General features: G+C 39.9%; 1 protein-coding gene and 1 pseudogene across 10 annotated transcripts; one reads left to right on the forward strand and one right to left on the reverse strand.

Moving 5' to 3' along the window:
- Positions 1-401: 401 nt before the first annotated feature.
- LOC136114479 (heterogeneous nuclear ribonucleoprotein K) lies at positions 402-23,096 on the reverse strand. Of its 10 annotated transcripts, none has more exons than XM_065859828.2 (15): positions 22,993-23,069; positions 19,649-19,700; positions 18,692-18,801; positions 17,327-17,383; positions 15,867-15,910; positions 14,914-14,986; positions 14,234-14,347; positions 12,075-12,203; positions 11,190-11,497; positions 10,800-10,854; positions 4,803-4,853; positions 3,169-3,190; positions 3,012-3,094; positions 2,404-2,573; positions 402-1,628 (listed from the first exon to the last, which is right to left on the reverse strand). In XM_065859828.2, exons 2-15 carry the CDS (start codon positions 19,695-19,697, stop codon positions 1,595-1,597), a joined length of 1,299 nt encoding a protein of 432 aa, XP_065715900.1. In that variant the 5' UTR covers positions 19,698-19,700; positions 22,993-23,069; the 3' UTR covers positions 402-1,594. The 10 variants fall into 10 exon arrangements, with proteins under 10 accessions (XP_065715900.1, XP_065715892.1, XP_065715899.1 ...); XM_065859820.2 differs by lacking the exon at positions 22,993-23,069 and adding an exon at positions 22,735-22,872 and having other exon boundaries at positions 402-1,565; XM_065859827.2 differs by lacking the exon at positions 22,993-23,069 and adding an exon at positions 22,735-22,871 and having other exon boundaries at positions 402-1,565; positions 18,692-18,789.
- Positions 23,097-24,685: 1,589 nt separating this feature from the next.
- On the forward strand, positions 24,686-25,457 carry LOC139826359 (recQ-mediated genome instability protein 1-like; annotated as a pseudogene).
- The last annotated feature ends 1,369 nt before the right edge of the window (positions 25,458-26,826 follow it).

The raw sequence follows: 26,826 nt of genomic DNA on the forward strand, positions 1-26,826 counted from the left end.
AGCAAATGTTTATCAGGGAAAGAGGAATCCTGATGGTTTGCACTACGACAGACATGGCCTTGCCTGAAAGTTTGTCTCCAGAGCTCCAAGACACAGCCCCTGGAGCGAACGGTTATCAGGGAGGGAAACACCTGAAAGTTTGCTTCGTGAACAGGTACAGGCATCTGGAGAGAAGGTAAGCAGCATTTGGCTTGGGATATCTACCCCATGCAGTAGAGTGAACCTGCCACTAAACTCTTTTAAGTCATGCTTCTCTTTAAGAAATCTAAACATTGTTCTGCAGCAAGGAGAACCCCTAAAATCACTCCTCCGTGACACCCCCCCACCCAAAATGAAAGAATCCACTTAATCTCGATCAATCACAGGTTTACTAAGCTATTGTGAATATTTTTTTTTTTTATTTAGGAAGTGAAATTAAAACTTATAAACTATAAATACAAATGCCAGGGTATTACATGAAATATCAAGAGGTACTTTATCTTGTTTAATGTCTCACAAATATTTCCCATGGAATTCAACAAACAACAGGGAAACCAAACAAGTTTAAGTTCTGTATACAATGAAAATCAAGTTAGATACTGCCAATTTGTCAGCTCATAGAAGTTTCTACCTGACACAAATGAAAGCTCTGAAAACTACAATTAAGTCATTAATGATACACCAACTGCTATTTTTAACATTTTTATTTGCATTAAGCGAGCTGTCTAGAACCAGGTGTATTTAACCCACTGTTAACTTAGTGGCATCACAAATTTTAAAAATATTTTATTTATATACTGTTACCAATATATATAAATGTACTGCAAAAAGGGCCAAAAACTTGCAAAAAAAGGTCAAACTTCACAGTGTTTGCATTAATATTTTTGTGCTTTTTTTCCCCCAAATCGCAAAGCTGAGCCACTGTTTTCACACTGTTTCTTTAATTTGCCAAAAACACATAACTCCATCTATATCAAAGAAGCAGAAGAGTAAACTTAACAACTTTCATTTATGCATTTTCTTGTGAGGGGCAAAAAGGGTGTATCCATTTTAGATATTACCTTATGTATATAAAAAATGACCACCAATAATAGGTTCACTAAATTTATTTAAAAATCATATATCTTAAAAAAAAGAGCATTACATTCTGCACACTGTTCTCAAAGGATGTCAGGGACACATGGATGACCAGTCTTCTCCTCCCTTAAAAAAAAAAAAAAAAAAAAAAAAAAAAATTTACACATTGTACATTTCATAAAGCAGGGTTTTCACAATAGTTACAGAAAAATCATTACAATTTATCACCAATAATGAACAAAAATAAAATCCACTCTCTGCTGCTGTTTCAAAATTTCAGTGTTAGTCTTGTGCGGCCTTTCCCTTCTCTGAATATTTGTAATGAACTAGAACATTACATCTGATGAACAGCAGATTTCACTACACCTCAAATGCAGAACACTTATGAAGCAGAGGAATGTTGGCTTTTTAAACAGAAGCAGATATTAAAAAAAAAAAAAAAAAAAAGGTGCAGGACTCCTTCAGTTCTTCACTAGTCTTAGAAAAACTTTCCAGAATACTGCTTCACACTATAAAAAAAGAAAAAAATAATCTTGCATTAGAATCCTTCAACATCTGCATACTGCTTCACACTATAAAAGAAAAAAGAAAAAAGTATGTATTAGAATGATTGACCATACATCTTGCATCAATATTCACAATAGCATTCTAAAAGATTAATCTACAAATGCCCAATACATTTAAAAATAAATAATTTTAAAAGATTAATGGCTAGTAATTACAGGCATATAATTATTTTAAGCACATTTAAATATTAAAAATCAAACATTCAAGTTAAACATTAACAAATGCTATGATAGCCAACATTATTAAAGCAAAACTAAGCGAACTAAGTCCAAAATTGTTAATATTTGACAGAAGAGAAAGTAATGCCAGCAAGGTGTGAAATGCTGCCTAACAGCACCAATTGATTTCAACTTGTCCTGTAGAGGCATGGTCTGTGCCATATGGTAGACTGTGATTTGTTGTCAGTTAAGTTATCTAAAAACAACAAAATCACTAGTCTTCCACACAGAACTAGACCAACATCCACTGAAATCTTCTATATTTTCTACAGGTTCTATGTAATTTATTACAAATACACTTTTTGCAGCAATTTTCACCAGAGAAATGAGAGGACTGCTTGGTTAAGGTGTCTTCCATCAAGATTAGTTTTGAGGGAATCTTCATTTCAATTAGAACAGAGAAAAGAAGAAAATCAAGGCAGAACTACCACTGGAGAAGTTCAGTAGTTACTTAGGTACTGCCTTCTAAAAACTGTATTGCGGAGAAGAGCAGCTTTAGATTGTAGTAGGAGTAAAGTCAGTTTAAAATTGACATGAAGGACAGCATTAAGCTTCAACTTGCCTGTTCTGCAGTAAATACTGAGCATTTTGTATCTGGTCCTGTGTTCCTGTAATAGTTATTATTCGATCTTCTGAGCCTTCTAGTGGTTCATCAATTTTGATTGAAGCTCCTGACTCATGACGTATTTGTTTGATTCTCTGGCCTCCCTTTCCAATAATAGATCCTGCCAACTAGGGGAGAAAATAAAGCATTTATTTATTGATGTAACTTTCTCTGCAAAAACACAGTACTGTTCAAGTAGCTTCCATCAATTTAGTTTTAAGAATTAAAACAGAAGCTTACTCTTTTACAGCCTCAAAACATCATCTGTAATGTTTATTATATAAACACAGGTGGGATAAAGTTGGAAGAACCAGATGCTTGTTTATAAAAACAAGGTATTGAATATTAACAATTTTAAAAGGTAGTTCAGTGTATCTCTAAAGTGAAGACAAAACAAACATCCTTAAGAATAAGCTTTTGACAACTTAGAAACACTTGCTTTATATTAAAAGTATTTGTCAAGCATTCCAAATATTTTGATTTACTTACATAGTCTGAGAAAAGGCTGTGACTTTCTATTTATTTATTTAAAAACAAGTGGAAATCAGCAAATCAGTTTTACTTACATCTTTGGGAATCGTTACTTGTGTTGTGATGATGGGTCCACCAAGATCTCCGTATGAACCACGGCCCCCTGTGTAAGAATAGTCTGATTTAAATGTATGCATCAAGCCCCTTACTAACTAAATAAAGTGCATGTCAAAGTTGTCTATAAAAACTTACCATATCCAGAGCCACCCTCAAACTATAAGAAAAAGAAAAACACTTAAATAGCAAATAGCCATGATTAATTAATATGTTTTCATTTTAAGTATCATACTGTTAACTTTGAGCCTATTTTATGCAAAAATCCTAACACACAACCTTAATCTAAATGTTATTAAAGGCAAACTGCAGAAGAGGGCAGAATAGGAACCAAGGGGGGGAGTGGGGAGAATATCTCATGAGAAACTCTTAGCTTGCTCTGTTAAAAAGTCTAAGTCAGGGGTGTCAAACTCATTTTCACCGGGGGCCACGTCAGCCTTACAGCTGCCTTCAAATGGCCCAATGTAATTTTAAGACTGTATAAATGTAGGAGTAGTTACATTTATACAGTCCTAAAATTACATTTGGCCCTTTGAAGGCAACTGTGAGGCTGATGTGGCCTCCGGTGTAAATGAGTTTGACACCCCTGCTCTAAGTCATCAAGATCCAGCCATACTATTTACAAAGCAACCTTATCAATTCAGTTGGTAAACAGCTCTTGATGCTCATATACTCCTGACCCTTGGACTAAACTAACATTCAAAACAAACAAACAAAAAATCAGAGTTCAGCCTAGTACCTACACAGTTTGGGACAATTTAAAGTGTCAGTTTGGGACAAGACATTTACCTAGTAACTGCCAATCCTACTCCATCTATATCTTGAGGAAAAAACAAGTCATCTCTAATAAAAATTTTATGATTGGTCTCTCCATTCAGACTATGTCCTTTCTAAGATACAAAGGATTGTAGCAATCATAACACTAATTACTGCTGGTTTTGATCTTAATTCGGAGGTTGATCAGAGCTGCATATTCCACACACATACTCTTCTATCTATTTCAGCTGATATTTTGCACAGAGAATCTTTTTCAGGCTAAGTTGTTTTAATGAACAACTCTTTTCTTGACCCTTTCTGCTGCTTCTCTTCCCCAGACTACAAGATAACAAATGAATTTGATAGCAAAAGAATAATTATAAGTGCAGAGTTTACATAAGATAGAAACTAACATTAAATATTTGGCAGCACTTTGCCATCTTCTAGACAGCATAAACACTTGCTGACACCCTTTGAACTTTCCTTACTAAACCCCCTAAGAGTAAGAAGTCTGATAAACACAAATGAAATGGAATACTTTCAAATATATAGATAGGTAATGCATAATAGTTTATCCACAACTATATGAATTATTCTTAACATTCCTTGTGTGAAACAGGAGAAAACACAACATGACAAAGTTAACATAAAACATACTCCTAAATAGATGCACCTACAGGGTGTTGAAAAGTAATAGTTACAGTGAAAGTTACAACTTAGAACACTAAAATAGGGTACAAAAGAGGTAATACAACAGAAAAGCTTCTCTGTCTTGGCTGTGCTGCTGCATACTGCCATTGTGGAACATTAACTGCCCGTATAGGATGCACTGTTCAGGACATGAACTGCAAATAACCTGAGTTAGAAGGACAGCTTTAAGGATTTTTCAATAGGTGCAAGCTGCCACTGACTACATTCAATCTCAAGAAATTCCAGTTATCATGTAAGCAATTAAAATGATTTTTCTCAAAAAACCAACTCTTAAACTAGTCAAATAAAAGCATGAGCACACTCACCAACTCTGGTGGCTGCATGTCATCACAGGCATCCACATGACACTGCATCATCTTCCAGGCACAAAATCATAGGAGGAAAGAGGAAATGAATCCAAGTTAAGTCCATGTCATGGAAGCTTATAGGTAACTTGGCAAGCAAACACATACAATACCAATACAGAGAAACATTTTTCTGCACTACTTTAAAACACTACTAAAACTCAAAAGTACATGATATAGACCAGTTACAAGATACACTCCCTTTTACTTTCACTGCAAGGGAACTGTAACTGGTCACACTTCTTTCTTCCTTGTTTCTGTGATGTAAACAGATTTTCCTCTTACAAAAAATGTCAGACAGCTAAGGGGAGAGCAAACTTCAAGAGTTTGCTTTAAATACCTTTGAGTACTAAAACTGTACTATATACTAAAAAATGTTACTCTTGGATAGCAAAACCTTCGATTTCTCTCATGCATTAAAAAAAAAAAAACACACAACAAAAAACAAAAAAACCCACCAAAACAAAACAAAAAACCCAGAAAAGGCATTTAATAAAACAAGTAACTGTCATTAATGTACCTATGTCCTGAACAGGAAGGACATGGCTTCTCTTATTAATTAATTTCCATATACCTCATACAGTCAATAACTCATCTAACAATCTACTACTGCCTAATCATGTTGGAAATCTAATTATTTTTTTCAAATATATAACATTTATTTCCTTCAGAATTCTACAACAAACACTGGAAAAAATTTATAAAAACATAATTTGTGGAATCCAATTTAAATTACTATTTAAGGCAAAGGCCTTTGCGGGGTTAAAACGTGCAACACAAAATGAATAGTACATTAAAATATAAATGCTAATTTTAAACCAGTTCTAAAATACTAGGTGCAAGATAACTTAAGATACATTACAGAATTTTCTTCTCTACAGACTCATTTGCGCTAGCTACTACTGGTAATAAATGGAAATGAAACTGAAACCAAATGAAACACTGCATGGATAAGACAAAGCATAGAGTATTAATAAGAATATGTATGCAATCCTAACTGATGGCAAATTCCATATTGTAACTTTCCCTAAGGGACTGGCCCAGAGGAGTGAAATTTTGTTAATTACTTTTAGTATTTAAACAGGTAAATAAGAAGTGTCATAGAATCATTTTGGTTTGAAAAGACCTTTAAGATCATCAAGTCCAACCGTTAACCTAGCACTGTCAAGTCTACCTCTAAACCATATCACTAAGCACCACACCTACACATCTTTTAAACACCTTCAGGGATGTCGACTCAACCACTCCCCTGGGCAGCTTGTTCCAATGCCTGACAACCCTTTCCATGAGGAAGCTTTTCCTAATATCAAATCTAAACCTCCCCTAGCACAACTTGAGTAACAAGCAATAGCACAAAAGGCAACGGCCTCAAGAAAAGAGACCAATACCTTCCATGGTACAACCTCCTTTCAGGTAGTTGTAGACAGCAAGAAGGTCTTCCCTCAGCCTCCTTTTCTCTAGGCTGAACCCTCCCCATGTCCCTCAGCTGCTCCTCGTCACTCCAGACCCTTCACCAGCTTCATTGCCCTTCTCTGAACTCTCTCCAGCACCTCAATGTCTTTCTTGTAGTGAGGAGCCCAAAAGTGAACACAAGATTCAAGGTGCAGCCTTACTAGTGCTCAGTACAGGTAGAAAAGCACTTCTCTAGTCCTACTGGCCACACTGTTTCTGATACAGGCCAGGATCCTGCTGACCTTTTTGGCCACCTGGGCACACTGCTGGCTCATATTCAGCCGGTTGTCAACCAACACCCCCAGGTCCTTTTCCACTGGGCAGCTTTCCAGGCACTCTTCCCCAAGCCTGTAGCGTTGTGTGGGGTTGTTGTGACCCAAGTGCAGGATCCGGTACTTGGCCTTGTTGAACCTCATACAATTGGCCTCAGCCCATCAATCCAGCTGGTCCAGATCCCTCTGTAGAGCCTTCCTACCCTCAAGCAGACCAACACTCCCACCCAATTTGGTGTCATCTGCAAACTTTGAAGGTGCACTTGATCCCCCTTGTCCAGATCACTGATAAAAATATTAAACAGAACCGGTCCCAATACTGAACACTATTTGTGACCTGGCACCAACTGGATTTAACTCAATTCACAATTCTTTGGGCCCAGCCATCCAGACAGTTTTTTACCCAGCAAAGAGTATGCCCATCCAGGCCATGAGCATCTTTCCTTCACTGATTTTTTTTTTTACATGCTCCTTAATGTCAAATTTCTTAAACATGAAGTACTTTGAATATTTTTTAGTGTCTGTACCTTTATTGAAGTGCTTATACAGACATGTATATACACATATACATATATATAATGTTAAAAAACATCAAGTAGGAATCATTTGAATGAGCAAAACCAGATTAGACATCTGAACATACACTCTACTTTTAAACAGACATTCTGATTTAGTTCTCATTAAACTCCAACTCAAGCAGACTTTGAAAGCATTAGGAATTGACCATTAAAAAAAGGGCAGGGGGGAGATTAAGTGCCTTTACATGAACCTCTTCACCTTATTTCCCCCCCCAGTATGTTTTTGTGCATTTGTATATCTGAAGCACCAATGGGGGTATTAAGAAAAAGAAGTAGTAGAAACACATTCATGTTTTCTCAGCTATCAAAATAGTCATCATGGTCCACAGACATTTGATTTGGAGTAGTTACAGCCTAAAAGATATACCTCTTGAATAAGAGAAACAATGCATGTATGTCTTTCAGTAAAATGCCTTAGAAAAGAGATTATATGTATAAATCCATTTTTTTTTCCCTCCCATCTTAGAATTTACAAGGCTGTCAGTATTGTTGCATATCAGAAAATTAAAGTTTCACCATCCAGTCTTGGTTCACAATCTTAAAAGTCTTGAACTACTGAATTTTTCAGCCTTTAGTGGAGAACTGGCAGAAAATGAGGATTTCTATAGATTCAACATCTCCAAGATGTTGGTCTGAAAAGAGAAACTATTCTTGCCTTTATGTGTTTATGTAAAATGTCATTCCTGCTCTCTGAAAGTAGCCTTTCCCATGCATCACTTCGCAAACCACAATGTTGGTTTACTTTAAATGCTTTGCTAGACAATGGTTTCTATATGAAATGCATAGTAGCTCAAGACAACCTTATAATTCTGGCATGACTCTTCCAGCTTCAGCCTTGCAATCCATGGAAAAACTTCTCATCTGCTTATACAATCAAGGATACTGTGATTATGCCTAGCTAAAACTCGAAATTAAATACAGTCTGTGTCAGTAAGCAGTCCACTTTGTAGGCAAGCTATGAAACTCATGCATAAAACAGTCAAAGCCATGAGCAGCTCCACCGTGAAGACGAAATAAAAACAGTTTTTGGAACATGGAAAATAAGCAGAGATGACTCCTACTTATTTGTAGAAACTCATGTCAAGAAAGTCAAGGTCAACCTGTTTAAAGTCAGAATAAATAGGGTTCAAATTTTCTATTCTGGAACAGAACGAGAAATACACCACTGCCCAAGCTAAAGATTGCACTCAACCAGATAACTAAGGGAGGACAGGCTGCTCTGTTTATATGCCCTGACACTGGTTTTACCAGCCGCAAATATGAAAACACAAAAATTGAGCTTTGAAAATAAGAATATGAATAAGGGATCTTAAATGTATAACTCATGATTCTTCTAGTTTTTAAGATCCAGAATAGAATAGACAACTTAGCATTTCTGTTGTTGGTTTCTTTGGTGGGTGAGGTTTATTGTTTGTTTTGGTAATTTTAAGTGCAAGTCTTTCCTTTCAATATTTCTGCTAGGATTCTGGTGCCCCAATTTTGACATTTTTGCAATACGTACTTCCAGTACATATTACTGGAAGTAATTGCCTCTTCCTCTCAGAAGGAGACAATGTGTAAATCTCATTCAACTAGTCCATTTCATAGCTTCTCTCCACTTCTTTCTTTTCCATTAATGTAAAAGAAGAATAAAAATCTCATCTAACCTGTTATTTTAAGGAATGTGCCAAGCAGAACCAGAGGAAAAAAGAAGATGGTTAACCAGAGAGATTTACCTCCCAGATGCCTATGAATTCTCTTCCCAGGAAAGAGAATACAACAATAAATGACTACCAGGAAATCACTGTGCTGGCTTGACTGAAAATGGGTTTTCTTCATGCAGTCAGAAACATTTCTTTTTCATAGCTAGCACGCTCATTATTTGGACTTAGTTTGAGAACAAGAAGATAACACCCCAGCACAGAGCTAATGTTTTTAATTGCTCTGGTCTGAGAGCCAAGGACACCCTGAATGCTCTGCCCACCTGTGGCAGAAAGCATCAGGAGAAACTAGAGATGGACCCTTAGGTTTTGGAGTTGAGGATACAAAGGATCTGAGGCCAACTATACTCCAACTGAAAAAGAGATACTAGCAGCATGTGAAGGGGTCTGAGCTGCTTCAGAAGTGATTGGTACGAAAGCACAGCTTCTCCTGGCACCTCGACTGCCGGTGCTGGGCTAGATTGTTCAAAGGGAAGTTTCCCTCTACGCATCATGCAACCGATGCTATGTGGAGTACAATGATCACACGAGCTTAAATAGGGAGAACCAATCGCCCAGTGATCTTAGAAGTGATTACAGATTGTCCAGAAAGTAGATTTTATGAAGTTGCCAGATGAAGAGAAAGTAACGTGCTGAAGAAGCACCACTGTACAATAAACTATCAGAGACTGATAAGCAGTATGCGCTGTTCACAGATGGATCCTGCTCTCTTACAGAAAAACATCAGAGGTGGAAAACTGCTGTGTGGAGTCCCACATGATGAGTTACAGAAGCTACTGAAGGACAAGGTGAATCGAGTCAATTTGCAGAAGTGAAAGCCATCCAGCTGGCTTTGGACATTGCTGAATGGGAAAAATGGCCAGTACTTTATACTGACTCATGGATGGTGGCAAATGCCTTGTGGGGGTGGTTACAGCAGTGGAAGAGAAGCAACTAGCTTCTGCCCACAGGTGTGAGGTATCGAGGAAGGGGGGCATAGATGGGGCAGAGCTTGACTGACATCCAGACCAATCAATAAGAGCATTCCATCTCATTAGCATCATGATTCATACATAAGGAGAGTTGGGTCTTCTGCTTTTTTTTATTTGGTCAGACAGGGGAGTTTTTGGTGCAGGACATTTAGTCCAGCCTTTTGCCACTTTGCAGAGGCCTCTGAGCCTTTCTGCCTTTTTCCTCTTTCTTCTCCCTTTGGATTCTCTCCCCTGTTGGGGGACGGGGGGGGGGGGGGGGTGAGGGGGTGAGTGAGCAGCTATTGTGCTTGTATTGCTAGCTCGGGTTAAACCATGACAGTCACATTTCAGAGTACAACCTTTTTAAATTCTTCCTATCCCCCAACATGGGTGAATATACCTAATTTCATTTAAATTTCAACTTATCAGTGGCCCTGGCTCCAAAAAAATTTGGAATTACAGTAGATTTTTTTTTTGCAGACATGAAAATTGGCATAGAGACAAGAATTTATTTGAAAAAGCAATCATCTGCCAAGATCAACTAGAGCTCTTTAAAGATATTATTCATGTTCTCTTAAATTCTGTTAACATCTGTTGGAAAACATTGTTCTGACATGCTTTCTTGATCTGAAAAGCCTCCCCATTCCTACTTCTGCCATCCTAATGAAAAAGAAAAAGTCTAAAAGAAGGTCTGTGTAATAAAACCTGCAGGTACTATGTTCTACCAACTTTCTATTCCACTGTTGATGGCAGGTAAGGAAAACAACAAACCAACACCCACAAACCAAAACCACACAGCAGATTTACATCCCAAATACCCTTTACACCCCAAACTATTGTCTTCTTGGGGAGACCATTTGTATGGCCAAAACATTTTGGTGATATCAAAGTTTATCAGAAGCACACATGCCCCACACTTAAATGTATGTATTCAAGAACAGTTTCCTCAGATATTCTAAGTGCTAACTGCATTACTAAACAAATCAATATGAATTTTAACTCCTACCATTCCATCATAACGGTCTCCAGGTCTACCCCTTCGGTCATAAGACATAAGATCTCTAAAACAAGAAAAAACAGCAGCAGATGACTTATGTTTATGTACTCTAATTCAAGTTTCCATGATTTGCACACAACTATGAATTTCTGAATGCTTTAGTCAAGTTCTGAATAACAAAATAAAGTTACAGAACTACTGACTATAGTCCTGATAGACTGATACATAGCAGAAATAATTACATTCAAATGCTTTTTGAAATTTTATGGTGCGATGCACACTCAATCCTGCATAATCACTACCAACATGGAATGCAAAGTAAGTCCTGGAAACATGAATACAATTCAGCAAGTTTTACTCAACTTGAGTTTTATACAATGTATTTATACAACAGCTCACCCGCCACGAGGAGGTGGTGGAGGAGGAAGAGGAAGATTACGAGCTCTGCTGCCACCTCTGCCACCACGACCTGGCGGAGGAGGTGGAGGTCCTCTGCGAGGGCTCATATCATCATAATCTCTTCTCGATGGAGGCATAGGTCGTCCACCACGACCAGGAGGCATTCGATCAAAGCCCCCTCTTCCACGCATTGGAAAACCTACTGGACGTCCCCTTCTATCATCAAACATCATTGTGAAGCCACCATAGTCATATGTTTCATCATAGAAATTGGGATCATAAGGCTGGGCCCGTCCTTTAATTGGAGACTAAGACACACACACAAAAAAACAAAAACATTAAGAAGCCACACAAAATGACAAAAAAATTAAAAATACACCAAACCACAAAAACAAAACCAACACCACCCCCTCCCCTGGTTAGCACTGACTATTACAATTATTATATTTAATTAAATTACTATATTAAATGTATAAATATCAATTTATGCATTCTGAATACATTCTTGATTCCACAATGCTAATAAGAAAGCCAGGGATGGTGATATGTTTCCTCAGAACTTAACTATAATAAAAAAACCTGCTGTTACGGATAGGTGACACATACATTTGTCTCACTTCCCAATTTAAATTTTTTTATTTTACTGATACGTAAATCATGACTAACGGTCCATTGGTACTAAAAACGGCTTCCCTCTCCAATAAGGTACACCCCAATTCTAGAAAACAGGAATAATTTCAAAGGGTGCTAACAGTCCAACACTTATTTTGTTACTGGAGAAGAGGCACTGAATCAGAACAGAAAGGGAAAGATGTAATTTTCCATCCAAATCATCCCAATTTTCATGAATACCAATGAAAGAATAATAAGTTTAAGACACATTACCTCAGAGATAAGATCCAAGATAATCTTGATACATTCGACAACTCTATCAGGTTTTCCACCAATAAGCACCACTCTATCAGTGGAATGAGGACAACACTCTTGGAAGAGCTTAATGGTGGTCTGAGTGTTCTGTTGAAGAAAAAAATAGAAGTATTTTACACAATTTTATAAAGTTATTGAAAACAAAATGGGTAAGACACACACACAAACATTTTCATATAAACAAACAAACCAGGCCATTAAACTTCTAGTCATTGCAAGTGAATGCTCGCTTCTGAGTTCTTAAAACAAATTCAATCTTGGGATATTACTAGGTTGGTGCAAAAGTAATTGCAGTTTTGGACTGTGAATTTTAAATCATTATAACTAGGCTCAAATACATCTTTGTTAATCAAAATAGGAAACATTACAGTCAACACATTTTTGCAAATGATAAACAAGTTTGTTTATTCCTGTAGCATAAAAATTTGTGCTTCGGGATTCAATTAACTCTTAGAAAGCATTTTCTGCATCCTGCTAGTTGTGGAAGCATTTTCCTTGCAAAAATTTGTCAAGATGCTTGAAGAAGTGGTAGCCAGTTGGCAAGAGGTCAGGTGAATATGGCAGATGAGCCAAAACTTCATAGCCTAATTCGTTCGACTTTTGAAGTGTTGGTTGTGCGATGTGCAATTGGGTATTGTCACGGAGAAGAATTGGGCCCTTTCTGTTGACCAATGCCAGCTGCAGGCATTCCAAGTTTTCAGTGCATCTCATCATTTTGCTGAGCATACTTCTCAGATGTAATGGTTTTGCCCGGATTCAGAAAGCTGCAGTGGATCAGACTGGCAACAAACCACCAGGGACCATGACTTTTTTTTTTTTCTTTTTTGTGCAAATTTGACTTTGGGAAGTACTTTGGAGGTTCTTCTCAGTCCAACCACTGAACTGATCGTCGCTGGTTGTCATATAAAATCCACATTTTGTCACACATCACAATCTGATCAAGAAATGGTTTGTTGTTGTTGCATAGAATCAGAGAAGACGACACTTCAAAACAACAAAATTTTTTAATTTTGGTCAGTTCATGAGGCATGCACGTATTGAGCTTTTTCACTTTCCCAATTTGCTTCAAATGCCAAACGACCACAGAACGGTCAACATTGAGTTCTTTGGCAACTTCTCATGTTCGATTGTTCTCAATTGGTCATTGTCAACTTCTGATGGCCAGCCACTATGCTCCTCATCTTCAAGGCTCTCATCTCCTTTGCAAAACTTCTTGAACCACCACTGCACCATACATTCATTAGCAGTTCCTGGGCCAAATGCAATGTTGATGTTGCAAGTTGTCTCTGCTGCTTTACAACCCATTTTGAACTCAAATAAGAAAATGACCACATATCCATGATGAGCTTACAGGTTATATAAACCTTCACATGTCATAAAAATATGCTTTAGATGCAAAACAGCAGTGTTGCTAGGATTATTTCTAGTCATCTTGCCTTCCTCAGTCCACACAGATAGTAGCTTACACCCAAACTGACCTGGAATTGCCTTTGACGCAATGCCAGGAGAGAAAACAACACTCTAGATTCATAGAGACCACTAGCTTTTTAGAATAAAACATCATTCCTTCACAAAGGAAACAGTGGTCTTCAAGGAAGTGGAACTTCCTAACAAAAAAACCCAACCACCAACCCCACCCCCCACCCCAAAAAAAATCAAAATCCACAAGACCCAAAACCCATCCAAAACCCCACCCCATACTACCTTTTTATAGCAATATTCAAACATCTATTAAATTATCATTGTTAAAGAGTTTATGTATCCACACTAAACCATTTTTCCATGTCCAACACCACCAATAGTCTATTTAGTAGTTAATTCCAGGAGTGATGAATGGCAATTTTAAAAAGCATCCTTTATTTATAAAGATGAGTCTACTGCTAATATGCTTAAAAGCTTTATAAGAAGTCCTAGGTTCTATCACCAACAGTCACTTCACTTCTGACTTTTTGCAAGGAAGTTGTACTCAAACTGCTCTCAGAACATAGAAATAATGTATGAAATATGTTCTGAAGCAATTATTGCACAGATGATGCTTACACTCACTGTTATTTAACACAAAAAACTAATTTTTTTATAGAATAAAAGCAGAATCTGAAAAGAGGAGGAAACTTTACCTCTCTGAGTTCTTTGATTTTAGCACCTTTGACACCAATAATTCCTCCTGCTAGACTTTGGTGAATTAGAAGTCTTAATTCACAATCGAAGTCACTACCTTTGTAGTGTTGATACTGTAAGATGCATACAAGGAAATAATAAAATATTAGTCAATGGAAAAAATAATTGAAAAATCAAAGTACTAATTTTGCTTTTTTGTTAAGGTTTTTCTCTTAACACCATGGTATGACTTAATTTGCTGCTGAACTGTAATGCTGTATTTGCTATGATAGAACACACTTAAATATTTAAGTACTTTGCCTCAACGTGAGGTGATGTCAAATTAGTTTTTCTTATTTCTTTTATTATTATTGTATAAAATTAAGATGTCAAACAGCACAACATACTTGCTTACAGCCAAGGTGGGATGGAAATTACAAACCAGCTACTTCAAATTGGGGACTAAACAAGTAAGGAGACAGGTGTTTTGAGGGGAGAAGGTTGTTCCAAATATTAGTTTTCTAAGAAGAGATTTTTTTTTTGGCAGAGGACAAAGTCAACACGTAGTTTGAGAGCTATAGGCCTCCTTTCAAAAAAGGATGGGTTTTATTTTCTAATTTAACATATTAAAGCCACAATCATCTAGAATTATCTTGGTTTAAAATCTAAATTTATACCTCTGAAGAAGAAAGAGACATACCTCTTCTAAAGTAGGGATAATCTTCTTCAAGATTTCTCCAATTGTCTCTGTATCTGCACTTATACTCAAGATGCTGTTAGAGGCCATAGTGTCAGAAAATATGGAGAAGGTGGAAAAGTAGAAATAAGTTTAGTATTCATAATCATATGCAAAATTCTAACAAGATTGACTACACAGAAGAACTTACAATTAATATTTCCCATTTAAAGTAAACCTGTTCAATGGATTTAAAACACATGCATCTTTGTTTATGCCCAACATATATGCATGATGAATTTAAGACTAAGCAGGTCTTGCAGAGAGTAAGAGAGAGCAAGCAAGCAAGAGCTTTTGGAAGGGCTCAGATTAAGTGGGCAAGAAATCAACACAGAACTGAAAGTAAATGTTCACATTCCCCACCACCACTAATTTAGTATATCCTCATCATTACATTGGTAAAACTGGCACAGTTTCTTATGGAAAAAGCGGAGATATGCATTACACCTGGAGTAAGGTTGAGAGACCAGTTAGAGATTAGATTATTAATGGGCACTGCAAAAAAGGAATATAAAGACAAGGAAAACAAAAACCTCACCAACAAAAATATAACACAAATGCAAAGTGAAGGAAAGTGAACTAGATTTAGTATTTCATCAGAAATAATTATGAACAGACAATGCTGAGGGGAGCAAGGTGGGCCACAAAGACAGAGGAAGACACTCTTGAAACAATTTGATTTACAATGCAGTGAATATGCAACACTTGAAGCTATGCTCCTTCCACTGAAATAAAATTACTGGATCATTTGGGTGGCCAACTCACATAAAAGTGACTTAATGTGGAAAATAAGACAGAAAACTTAAAAAAAAAATACAGTCTATAAGGGGATACTATTTAATTATATAAAAAGCAGGTAATAAAATACATTTCTCTCTTTCTCATCAGGCAGTGAGGCATAAACTGTTGGGACATACCGCTCGGGGCCACTGCTGTCTGGGACTGAAACACTTGCATTGTACTGCATTGGTCATTGGCGTTCGTGGATGTTGGCATTGGGCATGGGTATTCAATCAGAAGTTGTCAAGTATTGTACCCGTTTGGCAACGAGCACATTTTTGGGCATAGCCAACCAGGGTTTTCACATGGGCGTTCAGGGGCGGATGGGCCAACGTCATGGTGGGCAACGCAGGGACAAGTCGATCCAGTACATGGATAACGGAGATATATGGCCAAAAAAACAAGGAGAGGGAAAAGGGGGAAAAGCAATACATTTTAATTTAAAACAAACTATACTCATTACTCTCAGTTAACGAAGCAAGCTTAAGTTGTTCTGAAGACTAACACAATAATGGATTGCTACATCAACAGTGGTTTAACAGTATGAATCTTACTGAGTTACTTTATCTGACTAAACTACTTTTTACTTTTAACAATGTTTCAGTAGGCTGGCTCATGAATGTAGACACAAAAACTGTTGAGATAAATATTACTGAAATCTTGGGCAAGTTACTATTCCAGACCAATTAAATTATCTAGATTTAGTTGATGTATTTATTTACTTAAAACAAATACACTAGCTGCCAAAGTTAGTGAGTGTATGTATGATTCCTGACCATTTCAGCTTAATCCTCAATTCTAGTTGCTCTAGTTTGTGAACTTAGATGGAACAGATTCTGTAAAGATATATAGCAAATATTGTGTTGAACACAGTCTTGCTTGAAAAATTCCTGAATTATAGCTAATGCTAAGTACAGGAGTGTAAACAAATGGAATTTAAAAAGCATTGCCAAGTTGTATAAATACATAACATTTATGTTGAATGTGTCTAATCACAAGAGTTAATCCACTAGAAAATAAGTAAATAAGTCGTGACCATTTAAAAATGCTTCTAAGTAACAGAATAAAATGTTTCTTTACTGTTCTATACCCATATTCAAATAATGTAACCTCAACATGAATATTTTTGTACTTTATGTCCACGCTGTTAAAGTAAGAACAGACGGAGCATTATGGTGGGTGGCTAAAGAATTCCTCTATCACTGGGTTAAGCCAGCCACCTGCAACAGTTTTTAATAGTACTATAATCAATTCACACATATGGGAAATGGTACAGTTAAGGGTTTTATGCTTTACCATTATTTCTAATTAAAGATGTTAACTCATTTGAAGTGCCTAATTTAGAGGAACCCTGTTTGAAAGTAAAGAGGTTCAATATAAACCTCTCCTCCCACATAACTCAAGCTGGGTTTTAATTACAACACAAACTGAAAAACTAAATTTACCTCCTCTAAAAATCATTACAAATGGCTTATAATCAGATTATTGTTGTCTAGATTTGAATTTCTCAATTTCTATAAATGTATGCAATCAAGTTTTTTTATGTAGTGTTCTGAAAGAATTGGTGTTAAATTAATTCAAACTCATCTATACTCACATCCGTACGAAGTGCCTTAATATTTTTGCCACCTTTTCCAATCACTGCTCCAGCATTCTGGAAAATAGTTTTGAGAAGTTATGTTATGCTAATACAACATAGACTACATTTTTTAACTGAAGACTGAAAACAACATATCTATTTCTGCATTACCTTGTGGGATGCATTTAGGGGTGTGGTGGGGCTTGTTTTGCTTTTGAAGGTTCAAATGAAATCTAAATATCAACTGACATGGGTTTACCATGGGGAAAAAAAAGTCAAAGCAGCTATTACCACTGAACTTTGGAAAGAGATAAAAATACTCAATAATATTATTTCCATTTCACATTTAAGTTCCTAGGCAATTCTGCTCATGTTAAAGTCATCCCATAGTTAGAGTATGACTGAAAAAATACCTTATGGAATTCCATTGTTATGTAGGTCAAGTATTTTCCTGATTTATCACTTTTTAAAATATGTTTGCAAATTTTACTTTCACGCTCCAAACATTTGATAATTTCAAATGCTACTCTTGGTTTAAACCTACGTAACTCAATTGACCACTCAGGCAGGTATAGGTTAAAGAATGTAAAGTAAATATAAGCAATTGTTACTCTCCAGTTGCTAAAATCAACAGGAATAAACTCAGATATTCAAGAGGGACAACCATAAAACTACATTTTTACCAGGCTATATCAAGAACTACATGCAAAATTATTGCTTTTATTATGCAGTTCATACATAATGCTTACAGCACCACAAATATTTTGCAGCATTCCATGTAACTTGACTATTCATCAGAAATGCCATACAGAGGAAACACTCCTCTGCCCCAACAGAAAAGACTGAGTTACTTCAGACAGCACAAACACCTGTAATGACTGGAAACACTAAAGGAGATTCATAAATAGCATATTTCCTTCTGTTGATAAATAGAGATTTATTAAATCTGGGAAAATTACTAAAACCCTGAGGAAGACCTCCTCTTTTCTCTCATGTTTAATTTACAATCATAAGCTGATCATTCTCTAAACTGCTTGCTTTCTTAAGACTAATACACAGTCATTCCCATGGAAACAATTATGTTCCATTCAAATATAAGAAAAGTGGTTTATAATTTCTATTGCTTTATTTTTTCAATTAGTACTTTTATTTAAAATCAGAAGTCACATAGATCATTAAAGACCCACCCTTAAAAAAATTTACTGAATACCATTGCAATACACTTCTACTATCGCTCACATACACTTATAAATGATCCTAATAAGTTCTTTTATTTCAAATAAAGCATATGTTCTTTCTAAACATAAACCACAACATACACTTTGTCACTACTATCTTAAGCAATGGTATAAGCAGGAACATAGCGATACCAAAAAACCATACTTTGCTTTGAAGCAAAATGCGTAATTCAACCATCTCATCTGTATTCCGAGATCTTTTGAAGGCCTGTTCTTCTTCCATATCTTCTGCAGGACGTTTGCCTGTAGACAGGTCCATAGGAGGGAAAACACAAACATATTTTTAACTTTCAAAGTAACGATAAAATTGTATATCAAGCTTATGCACTGTATTTGTAATGAAGCATTACCTATAAGCCAAATGCTAGCTTCTGACATCTACCCTGAGTATCTATAGCACAGAAATAGGTTTTTAATTCATCATCCTACATATCAATTATTGAAGACTCATTTCAAATCCATGAACTATAGTTGAAAACTTTGTGAAAAGATTACAACATGTCGTTTAAAGCAGTGCTATGTCACCTACTTAGTATTTCTTTTACAATTGGGAAACCTTAAAGCCCAAAAGATCAAAAGTATCTTGTCCAATACTGAAATACTGGTGAAACAAGAGGAAAGGAGTATTTCAAATAGCTTTGAAAAACTGGCATGAATCAACTCAATGCTAATGCCCTAACACTTCTTCAGTAATCATATCCAAAAAGTGTTACTCATCTAATATTTAGATATTTCACATTTATATGCATTCCTTTAAAGTAACAACTGCAATAAATACAGTAACAGATACGCCTGACAGTATTTTTACATGATCACACCGCCCAGACAAGTACTGAGACTTTAGCTATCAAATATTTTTGAATCCTTAGTTATAAATTTTAGTTACTTATGCCATGTCTAAAATGCTCCTAAAGAAAAATTACATATTTGTGATACAAAACCCATATAAAACGATATGGGACACTGAAAGTTAAGATTAAATGCAAAAACACTGGCAATACAAACACTTGATACAGTTAAAACATTCCAAAATAGTTAGAAACACTGTGACTTAAAAAGCTTATTTCCCCCTCAAATAAAACAGTCCTTCAATAAAAATTACCATTTGTCTCTGTGTTGGTAAAGGTCTCCTCCTGTTGTTCAGTCTCCATTACCTGTTGCAGAATTAAAAAAGCTAGTACATCTATTTTGTGGGGGGAAAAAAAAAAAAAAACAAACAAAACACAGCACACAAAAAAACCCTACAAACAAATGCCTAAGTATACATCATACTAAAGGGGAAAACAAAGATGCCTGCTTTTATAACTTACCGGTTTTATATATATTTGCAGAGCAAAACTCAAGTGTTCTAGGAGGGATCAAAACAGAACAGCCTACTGCTTCAGAAGCCTATGAAAACTGTAAGTGAACAGTCTGATCTTTGCTGATCTGATTCTTGCTACAACTAAAAACGTGGGTTTGACTCAAGTTTTTACTGTAAAGCTTTTCTTTATAAGTAAGAAAATATAACAAAGCCAAATTAGGAGGAGAAAAAAATAATCGAGTCTGTAAACTTACAGATAAACAATTACAGTCTGATTCTAGATAGACTTGCTCATTTTTCAAGCGTTTGCTAGTTTTAAGCAATCACATTTACCGATGATTTTCAGATAAAGTGAACAATTATCCAGTTCCTATTTTTAGCTTGTTATTTAATACATATCTTGAATTTAGACTAAAAAGTTGTTATTATAATCGTCAGCATTAATTTTATAAGTTCTCTATCAACTTACTAGCAGGCATTTAATCGTGCCTTCCATTTAATACAACAGATGAACAACAGAAATTACACACAAGCCACACCAGAAAAATTCTGTGAAATATACTACACTGTAGTTATGTATAACCTTTGCATACATGCACGAATAATCTCAAAAGCAGCTGAATTTGACTCTGTGAATTAGGTACCTCTTTCAAGATCTATTTTTTGTTAAATTGAGGGGGGGGGGGGGGGGGGGGGAGGGGGGGGGGGAGGGGAGGGGGGGGGAGGAGGGGGGGGGGGGGGGGGGGAGGGAGGAGAGAGAGGGAGGGGGGGAGGGAGGAGGGGGAGAGGGAGAAGGAGGGAGGGAGGGAGGGAGGGGGAGGGAGAGAGAAGGGGAGGGGAGGAGGGGAGGGGGGGGGGGGGGGGGGGAGGGGGGGGGGGGGGGGGGGGGGGGGGGGGGGGGGGGGGGGGGGGGGGGGGGGGGGGGAGAGGAGGGGAGGAGGGGGAGGAGGGGGGGAGGGGGAGGAGGGGGGAGGGGGGGAGGAGGGGGGGGGGGAGGGGGGGGAGGGGGGGAGGAGGGGGGGAGGGGGAGGAGGGGGGGGGGAGGGGGAGGGGGAGGGGGGAGGGGGGGGGGGGGGGGGGAGGAGGGGGAGGAGGGGGAGGGGGAGGGGGAGGAGGGGGAGGGGGGGGGGGAGGAGGGGGGAGGAGGGGGGAGGAGGGGGGAGGAGGGGGAGGAGGGGAGGAGGGGAGGAGGGGGAGGAGGGGGAAAGGGGGGGGAGGGGAGGAGGGGGGGAGGGGGGGGGGAGGGGGGGGGAGGGGGAGGAGGAGGGGGGGGGAGGGGAGGAGGGGGGGAGGAGGGGAGGAGGGGAGGGAGGAGGGGGAGGAGGGGGGAGAGGGGGGGAGAGGGGGGGGGGAGAGGGGGGGAGGGGAGAGGGGGGGGAGGGGGGGAGGAGGGGGAGGAGGGGGGGGGGGGGAGGAGGGGGGAGGGGGAGGGGGAGGAGGGGGAGGGGGGGAGGAGGGGGGGAGGAGGGGGAGGAGGGGAGGGGGGAGGGGGGGAGGGGGGAGGGGGGGAGGGGGGGGAGGGGGGGGGGGGGGGGGGAGGGGGGAGGGGGGGGCGGGAGGAGAGGAGGGGGGGGGGGGCGGGAGGAGAGGGAGGGGGGGGGGGGCGGGAGGAGAGGAGGGGGGGGGGGCGGGAGGGGAGGAGGGGGGGGGGCGGGAGGAGAGGGGGGGGCGGGAGGAGGGGGGGGGGGAGGAGGGGGGGGGGGGGAGGAGGGGGCGGGGGGGAGGGAGGAGAGGGGCGGGGGGAGGGAGGAGAGGGGGGGGGGGAGGGAGGAGAGGGGGGGGGAGGGAAAAGAGGGGGGGGGGAGGGAAAAGAGGGGGGGGGAGGAGAAGGAGGAGATGGGGGAGGGGAGGAGGAGGAGATGGGGGGGGAAAGAGAGAGGGTGGGGGGGGGAGGGAGGAGGGGAGAGAGAGGAGGAGGTGGGGGGGCGGAGAGAGAGGAGGAGGTAGAGGAGGAGGAGGAGGGGCTGTTACATAACCCCTGACCAAGACCCACCTCCACGTTGGCGGAGACAAGCAGAAATGGCGGCCGCTGTAATAGCACCTACCCACTGCTAGGCGGAGCCAGGAGCTAAAAAACTACCACCACGCGGTCACAAGATTTCCCCCACTCTTCCCAGGGAGACACAAAGGAGGCACTCGGCAGCCCCTACTCGAGCTTAAGCAGGGCCAACAAAGCGCAACGGCCCCGCCACAAGAACTCCGCCATCGCCGCGATCGCTCTTTAAAGTGGACCCTGCTGCAGACCGCTCCCCAATCGGTTTGGCACGGCCGCTTCCGCATAGGCCGCAGCCGAGAGTGCCCTCCCTCCTCTTCCTCTCTGCCCGCCATAATTCCCCAAAACTCGCCCTATCTATACACACTTCTCCAGGATAGGCGCAAGAAAGCGGCGGCGGCCGCTTCCCCCAGTCTTAGTGCGCACCCGCTACTGCAGCTAGTCTCCCCCAGATCACCACTCCGGGAGTCGCACCGGTTGGGCCGCCGTGCCCGCACTAAGGTCGCCGAGGCGCGACGACTGCCGGCAGAGACACAAATCATCCTTTTTGCCCTTCCCTTAGAACAGATAGAGCCCCTTGGGCCCGCAGGTTGCTCCAAGCCACTCCACATTAGCTAAGGAGGAGTCTCTCCCGGCCCCCTCCTCCACGCAGCGGTACCCGGACCTACTCAATTCCGCCGCCCCGACAGCGAGGAAGAGCGCTGTCCCTGCGGGAGCCCACTAAAATCGTAGGGCCCGGCAGCGACTCAGGCCTCCCGCGTTACTGTGTCACACAGCAACATCGAGAGGGGCGCGATTAACAGCTCCACTTTCATAAGGCCTGCCTACCCCTCCCTAGCACGAGCGCAACACCTCCTCACCTTTATCAGCTACGCGCGCAAGCCGCGCTTACCTACACCCACGACGTACGAGAGAGTAAAGCAGATCCCACCACTAACACACACGTCCACCAGCACCGCCAAGCGACTCCTCTCCTCCCCCACGTGGGGACCCACAGAAGCCCCGTTGGGTAAGGCAGCTGCCCGTCAGGGTAGGGATGGCCTCTTGTTCGCCCCGCCCTCCGTGTAAACTACAGCGAGACAAGCCGGTGTCACGAGAAGAGCGCGATCCACCCTGCATCGTTGTAGTGTGCCTAGGTTGTTTGTTTTACCTGCCTGACAGGAGTTACGAGAAGACTGGCAATAAAAGTGGAGACAGTGGAGGGCGGCCTCAGTTTTTGGGGGGGGAAAAAATGGCGTCTACGAAAACTCCGCCGTGTGCTTGTCCTCTAGCACCGGAGGGGGCGGGGAAGAGTTCTTGCGATGCTTAAAGGCGCGCGTGGCTCCATCCTTTCTATTGGCTGTTGGGTTGCGCGGGGTTTTGGGGGGCTGTGCACAGAGAGCAGATGTATTCTCTTTTTCCTTCCCACCCGCAACTTGGGAGGTGGGCTGCCCTGCTGATTCTGCCCGCTCGTTAGGCACCACCCCTACCCCGGTTAAGTGCGGGGTAGCTTGGCTAAGGGTGGGGTGCGGGGGAAGGGGTTTAGAGTCAGCTTGTTTGAGGAGTAGGGAGGTATGTGTCCCATCTCCTATTTGACTGTGTGGTCAGGCGGGCTATCTCACCTCAGCGTCCATGGCTGTTCACTGCAGCTCGTTGGTGCCAGCAGGGATGCGGGGTGGTAGTTGGCTCACTGCCCCGGGGGCCTGGGCACCGGGTAGCAGCGCCAAGCGCGCGACAGGCTGCCTAAGGACTTCACGGCTGAGATGAGAAAGTTATCGGAAATGGCGTGACATACTGATCCTTACCTTACAAGAGGCCCATGGGATTAGACACGTTGATGAGTGAACAAATGGGCTATTTCCCTTAAGCAACTGTACAGTTAAGTGGAGGAGTTTTGGAGAGAACTTTAAGGCAGGGTATTTTTTTTCTTAGCTGCAGGTTATAATGTCAGAAGACAAGCCTTGTGTTTCTTAACGATTCTTTTTCTTTGGTATAATTCTGTAGGGAGGTTGAGCTCCTTGGTCACTCCACCCTTAAGGGGATAAACAGGTTCCAATACAGTTATACAACTTAAACATGCATAGCTACTTCTAAAACTAACAAGTTAGAGCTTATTAGCTACCGATATTCTTGAGTCAATGACCACCAAAACTTGGTACTATTGCAGCCAAACCCCGGTGAACTGGGTCTCTAGATAACATTGATGTTTCAGGCTAGCCTTCTGTTGTCAGTTCCAAAGCTTTCATTGTGTTGAAGTGTAAAAATTGCTCCTGTGGTACAAATACTTGCAGATCCCAGCTTGTTTGTATTATAAATGGGGCTTCTCACTTGTGTTCTTAACTGTGCTAATGAGATGGGAGAATAACTTCTTGGGTCAATTTTTAAAGTAGACCGGGTGTGAACAGCAGCACTGATAGGAATAAAACAAACAAAAAACAGTTGGAAGAGAACCTTTCTTCTTCTAATTATTATATGTTTCCATCCACAGCAAAAGGATTTCAGGTGTATACTTCCAATTAAATCAACATGAAAAGATAAAGCCACCAAGAAGGGTTGCTTGTAGAAGTCTCAGTACTTTCCTGATACTGTGATGAATAAACTGTATAAACTGTTTATGCTGGTTGAAGGTAACTTGTTTAATTATTGGAACTGCATGTTTACTTTTAGCATCAGTGGGAGTGTTTTTAAATGTAATTGCTTCTACATTGTCACACTTAGAATAGCTGAACTTTGAATTGAAAGCAAATTTCTATACAGTGCAAGTGAGAGACATCATAACTTTAGCTATTGTCAGAAGAATAAAAACATCTTTCTGGGTTTTGTTCTAGAGAACTCACTTTTTTTTTCTTTTAACTTAAAAGAAAATGTCTGCATCTAACATTGCAGCAAGAATGGAAACTTGCCTTTCATCTATGTAGCATGTTGAAATTCCTTTGATATGGCTGGAAGCCTGTATTAATTTTATCTGTGAAAAAAATAGCAGTAGTAACTTAAGCCAAGCTAAGATTAACAGACAGATATTTGAGCAATGGATTCTTACCAGATCTAAGAGATTTGGAATATCCCTTTTTGCCTGATTGCATTTTAGATGCTCCCAAAAGAGAGTTGTCTGGCTTCTACTCCATACAGATTGATTCACTGGTTTATGTTAGTCAAACTAGCATGTTCACAGTTGCAGAAGCTCAGAGGAAAAAATACTGTAAATGAAGAAGTAGCAGCCAACACTTGAGCATCACAAGAATCCCAGGAAGCAAAGTGTACTCAAATGCTGATACTGCAACTAATTGATGGGATAGATCAAATTCAGGGCATGGAATATCAACCAGTCCCTGTTCTCCATAGTAATCATCCTCCTGGAAGAAAAAGCACTGTACAAGGGAATCTTGCATGTTGTCTTGGAGTCCTTCTTAAACCAGAAAATGTTAGATTCTTGGTGAACTGGATGAGGTGGAGATTCTTATAGTGGAATATACTCAGGAAAAAGTCCTTGCTGGATTAATCGGGGAAGATGAGAACCTTAACCCTGTTGGACAAACTGATCATGAACAAATTGTTCCAAGGCCTGTAGATGAATTAGGGCAAATTCTAGGCCCTTCAAATGAAGATCTTTTAGCTAGTCTTGATGAAAACAATTAATTTGTTTTAAATAATGTAACACCTTCAGAAAGCAGATACTGCAGTAGAAGTGACAATTTCAGTACAGCCTCAGGTTTGCTAACTGCACATGATGAAAATGTTTTGTAATAAGAATTTGGAAATCCTTTGCCTCATTCAGATGAACAAATTTCACCTCCTGTGTAACGATGAAGGATTTTTTAAATTACTTTCCTTTGGAAGATTGCTTTCTTCTGGAAGAAGAGATCCAAAGAGAGATAGAAGAAGTGCTGTCAGTTGTCATGAAGAGAAACATAGATTTAATTACTGAGAGGCTTCTACATACATCCAGAAGTTCATGTGATTCATCTTTGAATGGCACTTATGAAAAATATATGAGAGAAGCCTGTAAAAGCTACCCGCAAGCAAAAGACTTCTGAAAGAACAATATCTGCTGGAGATGAAAATAGTACAAGTAACTTTTCACAGCATAATACCGTACATCAGACTTAGAGTTCTGCAGATTTCTCTTTGGAAAATACTACCAAAGAAAGGTAGAATGATATAGACCTAGTTGAGAGTGGACATAAATTCCAACACACTTCTGACAGCAAGCTGCTAACAATGAACCAGTATGTTTTTTGAAAACTGATTCAAAAGCAGATCAGCCAGAGAACAATATGCAATCCTTTCCTTGTAGAGCAGTAGAGGCATGTGATCTTGATTTAATTTTTCCACCTTTCACCGATATTTCTGTTCTCCTTGCAAAAAAGCCAATTCTGAAAGTTAGATGTCCAGGGGTATAAAGAAAAAAAAATTCTGATGGTTCAGCTTATCTCAAAGTAGATTTTGCTGATGATATTCTAACAAGTTTGATTGGGTTTTCAGTGCCTGAAATAAATATGTGGAAAAATATCCCATTTCACATCCAAAGCTTAAGGATGGTTTAGAGTCTGTTTGATGACTACAGAATTTAATCCTTTTTTTTTTTTTTTTTTCAGTCTAAAGGCACTGTATTAGTTCTGCAGGATGTGGATGCAAAGCATCAAGAACAATTGAAGAATTGTTTAAATAAATAATGTGTACAAACTTGTAGATTATATATTAGGAAATGTTTAAGTCAAGATTTCCTCTGAAGGACTGTTGAAAATTAAATTTTTAAATTAAGTGGTATGTTTTCTCTCTCAGGAACAATAGTGGAAAAGTGAGAGATGTCTTAGCAGGCAGGGCTTTACCTGTTTGTTTCTTATGGTAATAATATCGAATTAAACTTTTGATTTTTTTGTTTTTTTTGGCTTGATTTAAAATATTCATGTATCACTTTCATAGAATCATAGCAGGTTGGAAGGGACCACAAGGATCATCTGGTCCAACCTTCCTAAAATCCGGAAAAACTACATCCCCCTCCTTT

This window comes from Patagioenas fasciata, chromosome W, assembly GCF_037038585.1.
Source record: "Patagioenas fasciata isolate bPatFas1 chromosome W, bPatFas1.hap1, whole genome shotgun sequence".
In the NCBI taxonomy this organism is placed as follows: Eukaryota; Metazoa; Chordata; class Aves; order Columbiformes; family Columbidae; genus Patagioenas; species Patagioenas fasciata.

Excerpts from the sequence above, each read along its gene's own strand:
- LOC136114479 (XM_065859828.2), bottom strand. The coding sequence starts at position 19,697 with ATGGAGACTGAACAACAGGAGGAGACCTTTACCAACACAGAGACAAAT. Across the intron at positions 15,911-17,326 it reads TTAAGGCACTTCGTACGGAT|TACAATGCAAGTGTTTCAGT; the intron begins GTGAGTATAGAT and ends TGACCAATGCAG. Across the intron at positions 10,855-11,189 it reads CCACCACCTCCTCGTGGCGG|AGATCTTATGTCTTATGACC; the intron begins GTGAGCTGTTGT and ends TTCTTGTTTTAG.